Source organism: Belonocnema kinseyi, chromosome 9 (genome assembly GCF_010883055.1).
Source record: "Belonocnema kinseyi isolate 2016_QV_RU_SX_M_011 chromosome 9, B_treatae_v1, whole genome shotgun sequence".
NCBI classification, from domain to species: domain Eukaryota; kingdom Metazoa; phylum Arthropoda; class Insecta; order Hymenoptera; family Cynipidae; genus Belonocnema; species Belonocnema kinseyi.
This window is the reverse complement of record NC_046665.1, coordinates 85,016,703-85,027,020: the sequence shown is the minus strand read 5'-3', so window position 1 is coordinate 85,027,020 and position 10,318 is coordinate 85,016,703. Positions and strand designations below refer to the sequence as shown.

Genomic DNA, 10,318 nt, shown 5'->3' with positions numbered 1-10,318 from the left:
ATCTTTAGTTGAAAATGAATTGTTTTTACTGAAAATTCAACTCGTACATGTTTTGTTTCAAATTTATATTATTAAGTTGAAAATTAATTTTTTTGAACAGAAAATGTAACTATTTCATTTCTGATCACTAGCGACCTCAATGGCAGTAAGTAAAAAAACATAAAGTCCCCAGAAAAAAGTAACTAGTTGGCTCGTTTGTGACTTGCGTCGTCTGCTCTGCACCGTCTGCGCATCAAGAGCAAAGCAAATGATCAGTGACACTGACAGCTCTTGATGTTGTTGAATGTTGACAGTCGCGAGAAAATCGTGGTCCTGTCAAAGATATTATCCTCTCTCACTCATCGGAAAATAATATTTCGCGATCGTTTCTCGCATTGAAATAAGGGTGTTCGTTCTCCCAAACAGCTCCTCAGATAAATGTGAAAACCCGTCGCCAAGTGAAACGTGAAAACGGGATTAAATAAGAATCCCAGCCACCAGAGCCCAGTCGAAAATCAATTTTTTTCGAGATTTTCAAGGAGCTTGGGGGAGTTCCATATTGATTTTAACGATGATCAGTCTTTGGGGTAACTGTGTTTATAAAGTAAGTGTCTAAAAGTGTGTTAAAGTGATTAAAAGTGAATCAGCGTCACTTTCTAAGAAGCGCATCAGTTTCCGCAGTAGATTTAACTTTCAACCCGTATTTTGCCACTTAGCTGCGGAGATTCAACGAGTATTGACAACCTTTTTTTTTTCACTAATTTTTATCTCCTCAAAAATCTCATTGGTTTTCCCAACTGATTAGGTTTTCTCAGATTTACGATATCAATACTAAATTAATTTTTAGTTCCTCAAAAGCTTATTGCCCGGATTGTGTTGCCTTTTTTTCGATTTTATTTTTTACGCTGACTAGTGAGATGAAAATTAGTTTCGTCACATTTTACACAGTATTTTGAAAGTTTCAGTTTTTAAACTCTGAGGCGATTTGTGACAGAAACTAAAAGCGTCTTCTTGCTCGGAATTAATTATTTTTTTATCGATTTGTTTCTGTGTTAATGTAGAAACATAGGGTTGATAAATGTCAACCCAGAACTTTAATCCTTTTTTTAAATTACTTGATTTCAAAGCAGAGATGGTAGAAATTTTTTAAATTCTGAAAATATGAGACGCTGTTTACAATCCAGCATCCGCTTTATTGCGTTTTATGTCGCGACGTACGTCAATCTATCGTAATTGAAAATTAAATTATTATTATTAAATTAAATTAATTACAATTAGTTCTTTGTTATATATTATTATTATTAATTTAATTAATTAAAAAAATTAATCAAATTTCATTATTTTTTTTATTATGATTATTATCTTAATTTTTATCGACTAAATTTTTTCCTCCGTTTATTTAGCGGTCATCCAAAAAGGAATACCTAAAATGAATTCAAAAAAAATGTGATTGATGACATTTTAATCAAGAGGAGATTTTTATTTTGAATCAGTAGTTAAATTTTTATAAAAAAATCATTTTCAATATAAAAAACTGAATTTTCTACCAAACTATTGAATTTCCAAGCCAAAAAGACGAATTAAAAAAAATTTGAGTTAATTTAAGTAATTTAAAACTAAAAAAAATATATTTGAAATTACAACCAAAAAAGATTTTAAGTGTAAATCAGAAAAGTTGAATTAAACCAAAAATTGCGGATTTCTAACAAAATGCTAGAATCTTTAACTATAAAAGATTAATTTACAAACAGGCTATTCCATTTTTAACCAAAAAATTAACTTTTCTACCAAGAGGATCAATTTTATACTAAAAAAGTTGAATTTTCAATTTAAAATAATGTATTTTCTAAAAAAACAGTGGAATTTTCATGCCAAAAAGACGAATTTTATACGAAACATTTGAACTTTCAATAAAAAAGATAATTTTCAACCTAACTGTTGAATTTTCAACCAAATAGTTCAACTTGTATTAAAAAAGAAAATTATTTTTAATCAGAAACCTTTTTATTTAACTAAAAAATACAAATTTTTAAAAATATGACTATTCGTCATTTGAAGAAAATTAATTGTCAACAAAACCGTATTATTTTTAAACTAAAAAATATATTTTCTACCTAAAAAGCTAAATTTACAACCAAAATAGTCGAGCTTTGAGCATAATACATGAATTTTCAACCAAATAATTAAATTTTCAATAAGGAGGATAAATTTTCTACCAAAAAGGTTAATTTTTATGAAATTGACGGGATTTTCAACCCATTTTATAAATTTTCTACAAAATAGTTGAATTTTGAAATTTAAAAAAGATCAATATTCAACCCAAAATGGAATAGTTGAATTTTCATTTAAAAAACAAAATGAGTTTTCAATTGAAGAAAACGATTTTTCTACAAAACACTTGACTTTTCTAACAAATTGTTGAATTCGCAAGACAAAAAGAAGGATTTTCTTCCAAAAAAAGTTAATTGTCAACCAATAGTTGAATTATTAAACTAAAAAGGATAATTATTAACCCTAAAATGTAATAGTTAAATTTTCATTGAAAAAAAATTAATTTGCAATTTTTAAAAATCTCATTTTCTACAAAACAGTTAAATTTTCTACTAAATTGTTGAAATTTTCAAAAAAGCTAATTGTCAGCCGAACGGTTAAATTTTTAAACAAATATTTAGATCTTCAGTTTAAAAAATTAATTGTCATCCGAAAAATGTAGTAGTGAATATTTCAAACAAAAAATATGTTTATTTTAAATCAGAAACCGTTGAATTTAACTAAAAAAAGTCGATTTTTTAATAAAATGTATGCATTTTATTGAAAATTAATTGCAAAATTATTGAAAATCAACTATTTTTAATTAAAATACCTAAATTATTAATCAAAAGGATTAATTTATTAACAAAAAATCGAATTTTTAACAAAACACAGGAATTTCAACCAAATAATTGAATTTTGAATCGGTTCGTTACGTTTTTCTACCAAATTTTTTATACTAGAAAAGATGCATTTTTAATTTAGAATGGAGTAGTTCAATTTTCATTTTCAAGAATTTAACCATGAACCAAATATTTAAATTTCCAAAAAAAAAGTTTTAACCATAAAATGTAATAAATGATATCCCAGCTAAAAAATATTTTAATCTTCAATCAGAAATCGTTGAATTTCACAAAAGTATATGAATATACAACAAATTACTAGAATACTATAGTAATTAAAAAAAAAAGAAAACCCAAAATATGAATAAACAGAAAAAATTTCATCCGAAATGTTAAATTGCCGAATCAAAAAAGAGGAGCTTTCTACAAAATAGTTCAATTTTGACACTAAAAAAGATCGTTTTTTAATAAAAATGTTAATTTTCAACTAAATAGTGAAATTTTTCACCAAAAGGATTAATTTGATATAAAAAAGTAGAATTTTTCCAAAATACAGAAATTTTCAATCAAATAATTTAATTTTTAACTAATCTCATACACTTTCTATCAAATAGTTGAATTTCTAAACTAGAAAAGGTATATTTTTAACCTAAAAGGGAACAGTTACATTTTCTTTGAAAAAAATTAATTCTCAATTTAATGAATGTATTTGCTACAAAACAACTAAATTTCCAACAAAAGAGTTTATTTTCTACCAAACGGTTAAATTTTCAACCACATATTTAATATTCCAACCAAAAAATATTTTTATTTTTAATCAGAAACCGCTGAATTCATCCAAAAATATGATTTTTTTTTACAAAATACTTTATTCTTCAACTAAAACAGATTAATTTTTGACCAAACTGTTTCATTTGTAACCCGAAAAATTAATTATATACCAAAAAAGACGAAACAAAGTACATACATTTTCTACCAAAGGAATTAATATGAAACTAAATGATGAAACATCGAATGAAAAATTGAATTTTTTAGAAAGTATTTCAGCCAAATATTTGAGTTCCTATTAAATTGTTGAATTTTTTAGCGAACTTTCTACAAAACTGTGGAATTTTTAACCCGAAAATGTAAATTTTCAAGTCAAAAGAGAAGAATTTTCCACAAAGCATATGAATTTTTAAATCAAAAGGAATATGTGAATGAGAAGCCTGTGATAATAAATAGATTTTTTGATCATTTATAGTCTAAAGAATAAAAGATTAAAAAATAATACATTTTTTGAAAAAAGTAGTTCGTTCATTTGAATGTTCAGAACTTCAGTTACATAAAAATACAGTGTCAGACTAGGCAAATAGTTTAGGTCCTGTAGAAATGATAAAATTGTATGTTTGTAAAACTAAATACTGATTGTTATTAAAATATTTTATTTTCTAAGTTTATAAATTCTTAGTAAGGTTTTGGGGGATTTGGAACAAATCTCACGTTATCTCAGATAGGGATATATATATATTATTGTTTTGTTAATTATTGATTATTACAGTTAATATTAATATCAATATGAGTAGGTACGATTAATATTATCAGGTAAATTGCAAGTAATACTCTCACAGTGATCAATAAAGTAACTTTAATTTGGTTTACGAGATCTGTTCGGAAAATATCCCAGCTTGTGATAAACCAGAAGTAGGAGTTGATTCTAGTCAATATCTTTGGAAGCCACAACTTTCTTCCAGCGATGCTCCCACTTTCGGAAGGACTTCTTACTTGAAGTAACCTTTCGGATTAGCTAACAGCTGCTTCGTCGCATCTGGTTTTATTTCCTGTGGCTTGAAATGGATTTCCTTTTAGAGGATACTTTATTTTGAAAAAGAGCCAGAAATCACAGATTAGTGGAAAAGTAGTGGTAAAGTCCTTCATCTCGACAACACACCCTCACATTCTTCGCAGCTTATTCAGCAATTTCGGGTGTAACACAGCCTTGTCAGAAATTGCTGAATGAGCTGCGATGAAAGACCGAATCACCATTTTTCCACTAATTAGGCCGTTCCCGGGTTGATTCTGAATGTTTTCAAATTATATTGGGCGACTTCTACTTGATAATTCTTTTGGGTCTTTCGTCAGCAGTTTTGGTACGCAATTTTCAGCCACGAGGCTCATTCCCAAATTTGAGCTCAAAATTTCCAAACCAATTGTTTTTGGAATCTCGAGGTCTACCTCTATGCCTCTATAAGTCTATATGCCACCCAAGGATTCAGAACCACGGATCGAAGAAAGGCACAAGCGGTCGACAATAAAAAAAGGGGTATCCGTTACAGTTTTCAGTTTGAATCGCGTTAATATCTTTATTGGAACTGAAGAAAATATAGTTGTAAATTTTTATACTTTTAAGCAACAATTTTTATTATTTCTGAAATTTCTTAACTGCAATTTGTTCACAACAGTTTTCTTCTTACTCATGAATTTTTAAATATTTTTCCCATTGCCCTTTGTATAAGAAATAATGCTCTAAACTTGATTTTTCTTAAATGTGCCCAAAAATCCTTATTTTTTTTCTTTTTTCAGTCTGCAACGCAAAAAATTTATTTTACATAATCGTCTTCAAGCTCATTTACACAGAACACTTTTAGCTTTCATATAACAATTGTTTTAATGTGCTAGAATTTTTTTCTGGATAAGTTATTAAGCTTCAAAGGCAGATTCCTACCATTTTCTCGCCGAAAGTAGTAGTCGACTGAAGATTCAGATTTTTAGCTGTTTATAATAAAATAAGTTCACTTTTATTATTTGGTGATTCACAGCCTTGAAAATATCTTACGTAAGAAATGCATTTGACTCGTACCCCCCGTTTAAGACAGCATAGGAAAATCTACCCCCCCCCCCCCCACTTACTTCAAAGACTTAACGTAATTTATGCACATCTGCTAAACGAGAGATTATCCATTGCTTTATTTTTAGGCATGTCATCAACATTTGAATTCTTAATCAGGATTTTTACTCACCTGAAAAACTTGGTATTATCAGGGAATTTTTACATACCTGGAAAAGACGGGAAATTTTTTTTAAGCCGGGGAATTTTTCAAGAGGGTGTTTAAATAAAACAAGTGTGTGATGTACTATTTGGTTGAAAATTCTTTCTTTTTGTAGGGTGGAAATTAATTTGTTTAACTGAAAATTTAACTATTATAGTTTTGGTTGAAAATGCAAGTGTTTGGGTAAAAAATTATTATTAATTAATCTTCTTGGTTGAAAGTTTAACTCTCTTGTTAAAAATTAATTTCTTTTTCGTTGAAGATTCATAATTTTAATTAAAAAATCATCTCTTGGGTTAAAAATTGAACTATTTTGTAAAAACTTGGTTGTTTTTTGTTGAAAATTTATTTTTTGTTTACTAACAATTTAACGATTTCAGTTAAAAATTTAACTGTTTTGTTGAAAGTTCTGTTTTTTGTTGAAAATTAAGTTTTTCAACTCAAAATTTAAATATTGCAGTTGAATCTTACATAATTTTAATTGAAAATTTATCTCTTCGATTTAAAATTAATTTTTTTTAACGGAAGATTTATTTATTCAATTTTTGGTTAAAAATTGATCTTTTAAGATGAGAATTCATGTATTTTATTGAAAATTAATCTTCGTTTGTTTGAAATTCAACTATTCCAGTTGTGGATTTCTCATTCTAGTTAAAAATTCATCTCTATTGTTAGAAATGGAACTATTAAAAAAAAATTGGTATTCTTTTTAACTGCAAATTTAAGGATTTCAGTTGAAACTTTAACCGCTTTGTTAAAAGTTCGGTTTTTTTTTATTGAAAATGAATTTCTTTAATTCAAAATTTAAATATTACACTTGAATATTACATCATTTTAATTGAAAAGTCATCTATTTTGTTGAAATTAATCTTTTTTTGTTTGAAATTCAACTATTCCAGTTAAAAATTCATCATTTTAGTTGAAAATGCATCTTTTTGGTTTAAAATTCGACTACTAAGGTTATATATTAATCATTAATTTAAAAACGCATCCTTTTGTTTGAAAATTCAACTATTTTTTTAAAGAATTATTTTTAGTGTAAAAATTAATTTTTTAACTAAAAATTTAACTATTTTTTTTTTGATAAGAGTTCATCTTTTTGTTTGAAAATCCAACTATCAAGTTATTTTTGTTTAAAGTTTAACTATTTTTTCAAAAAAAATTTTTTTAAGGTTGAAAATTAATGTTTTTAACTGATAATTTAACTATTCTGTTTTTGGTTGAAATTTTATTTTCTGAGTTGAAAATTTAAGTATTTAGTTAAAATTTATCTTTTTCAGTTGAGAACTTAACTATTGGGTTGGAAATTTATCTTTTTGATTGAAAATAAAATATTTTTACTTGAAAATTTAGGAGTTTGAAGTGTCAAATATGCACTGAATGTTAAGTATCATGGAGATAAAATAAAAATTTGTTTTAATTATTATTTAAATTCATTGACTCAAAGGTCAAATCCAAGACATAATTAATTGCAGGGTGGCATTACATAGCTAGATAACCAACAAAATCGCAATTTTTCAGGAAAGCAAACAAGAAACTTCTGTAGAATCTAAACCATCATTTTAAGATCAAACGAAAATCCTCTTTGAAGCGGAAGGGTTGCCTAATTAGGGACAAAAAAAGTTTGATAGGAAAAAGTTATCTATTTTTGAATAAACAAATGTGGAAATTGACAATCTCAAAGTTACACTGACCACACATTGAAGCAGGCTCGAATACGGGTTGCGATAATAATATCTAATCTTCAGCTCAAATAAAAAAAAACCTACTCCCGAGATATAGAATTTTTGAAAGAGGACAAGAAAGTTTTGAGCTAAAAACTAGCCAATTCCGAATAAATATTCCAAGAGTTTTGAGACTACGATTTCACAGGTTTTGAAAATAAGTTTTGGGTGGTGATGGAAGGTCGAGTTTTTAATTTTTCACAAAAATAAAAACTTGCTTCCCAAACCTAGAAAAGCTGTAAATAAGCATAACAAATGTTTGATACAAACAAATTATTCTACATAATAAATGATAAAATACTACGCTAAAACTTTAACTAAAACTCAAGTTCAATTTTTTTATTACTGCATATAATATTAAATTGTAATTCAAACTAAGGTTTTATCAGAACTTGTATTTGATGTTTTAAGATTTTTTTGTACAACCCTTCACTTATATATTTTTTATTATTCATTAATTTAATAATTAAGGATAATAAAATATTTAAGAATATTTTGTAATATAATTTTTCAAAGCTTTCTAAATTAAACATATTAATAAATTGAAAATAAAAAAGTAAATTCTTGTATACGATGAAGCAAAACTTAATTCTGAATTTCCTTCAGCCTACTAAGAAAACATTGGCGAGTTACGAATTAGCTGATCAAGCCCTTGGTAAATTACTTCGAACTTTAAATCTGCGGTGCCTATAGATGTCAGAAACTCGCGTACTAAAATCAATGTTTATTCTTGGCTTCGCTGCAGAACTCTAAATTAATATTCTAATTGAGGACTGAGGTGTGAAATAGTGAGTTTTTTTTCCGCCAATTGACTTTGTCTGGACCATCTTGAATAGTGCGAAGTGGATGCAAAAATTGGATGATTTCGGCATGATCTGTTCGTCAAAAAAACTGGGCGGGGAGGAATGGCTCACCAGGGGTTGCAGCTCACTCTGTCATCCCCAGGAATCGCTGGACTCGAGGTCGTCAGAGCCTTGCACCAGGTACGTTAACACCTTCATGTTAATTGAAAAATATTTTTGAATTATTCATTATTTATAAGCGCAAATACACTGAAACTTGGATTTAAAAAGTCCGGATTTACGACCTTCCGAGAATTGATATCCTCGGCAGTTTCCGTATGAGGGGAACCGCGGGGCCAGAAGAAACAAATGGTTGAGGCGGCCCTGACTATTTGCGTTTGAACTGTCTGGATTTATGTTGAAGGTCACTGCGCGCCATGCCTTAAATCGGTCTTAAATCCAAGTTCCAGGTTATAAGTAAAATAATCAATTTTGATGTTAATATATTAACACTTATTGTTTCTTAACTGTTAATATCATTAAACTCATTATTTGAACTACATTAGTTATTTTTAATTAATGATTATCTACTGTAGGATCATTATCTATTATAGGATGGTCTCCCCTGATTGAATTGAAACATGTTTACAATTATTTAACTCTGTGCACTTCAAATTAACAGTTTTAAGACTCTCAGTTTACACAATCTTTCCCCTATTCCACTCATTTCCCCTTTTTTAAAGATCCCTCCCCCTGTTTTCAAGAAACTTTCTCTTTTGCTACGGGTTTTGCTTAAATGCAAACTAAATTGATAGAAGCTAATAAGAAAATATTTTATTTTGAGTTAAGAATTCATCTTCTGCATTAAAAATTTGATTAGCAATACGGAATTTTTCGTAAAATTAACCAGTCAAGTATAGTTCTGGTTCTAGTATTATGGTATTTTCTTAAGGTTAGCCCTGAATGAACTGAAAAAGGGTACCAATAAAGTCTTACGTCTTTGGTTGAAAATTCAACAATATGTTTGACATTTTTTTTAAATGAACAAATTTTCTTGTTTGAACATTGAAATATTTGGTTGAAAATAAATTTTTCCGTTGAAAATTCAAGGGTTTTGTAAAAAATAAATACAATTTTTTTGCTTGAGAATTCAACCGCACGTTCTTTAAATTTTTAATTCTTTCAGGCCTGAAAAATCTTTTTTGGTTAAAAATTCAACTTTCTGTTAAAAATTCGTCTTTTTGGTTTGAAAATTAATCTGCTTTTGATGTGGATTCAACTATAGTGTTGAAATTTTTTTTGTTTCAGTCAATTGATTTTTATTAAAATTTAACTATTATTTTATTATTATTAAATAGTTATTAAATATTAACTATGACATTTTTCGTAAAAAATGTATCCCTTTTTGTCGAAAATTCCACTGCTTTGCTGCACATTCGGCTTTCGGATAGAAAATTCGTTCTTTTGGATTTAAGTATCCATTTTTGTCAGAAAAGTCACCTTTTTTTGGTTGAAAATTTAATTATTTTGTTGAAATTGTTGTTATTTAACTATTTTATTAAAAATTATCTTTTTTATTCAAGAGGAGAACTGTTTGTTTAAAAACTAATCTGTTTTTGTTGCGGATTGAACTATTTTGTTGAAAAATCGTTTATTGGTTCAATTCGCCTGTTTATGACTTTAATTTAAAATATTTTTCGTATAAATTTGAACTATTAAATTTCTTGTTGAGAATTAATATCGTTTTGGTAGAAAATTTAACTGTTTTGATTGAATATTCATCTTTTTGGATAGAAAATTCGCCCTTTTGGATTGCAAATTGATCTTTGACAGAAAAGTAATTTTTTTCGTTGAAAGTTAGTTATTTTTAATTAAGAATTCTGCTATAGATTAATTATTTTAATATCGATTTTAGCGATAAAATATTTTTT

The 10,318-nt window shown here is 27.4% G+C and overlaps 1 protein-coding gene across 4 annotated transcripts in view; it reads left to right on the top strand.

Annotated features, from left to right (window-relative positions):
• Positions 1-290: 290 nt before the first annotated feature.
• The window catches only part of LOC117179386, a 95,219-nt gene continuing 85,191 nt past the window's right edge, over positions 291-10,318 (top strand). For 2 of the 4 annotated variants that reach the window (XR_004467915.1, XM_033371118.1), the window contains exons 1-2: positions 291-583; positions 8,212-8,588. Coding sequence is in view for 3 of the 4 variants with exons in the window: in XM_033371118.1 (XP_033227009.1) it covers positions 8,511-8,588 (78 nt within the window). In the remaining variant the exon portion in view is untranslated. The remainder of the gene's footprint in view (positions 584-8,211; positions 8,589-10,318) is intronic. The other 2 variants (XM_033371119.1, XM_033371120.1) reach the window with 2 other exon arrangements.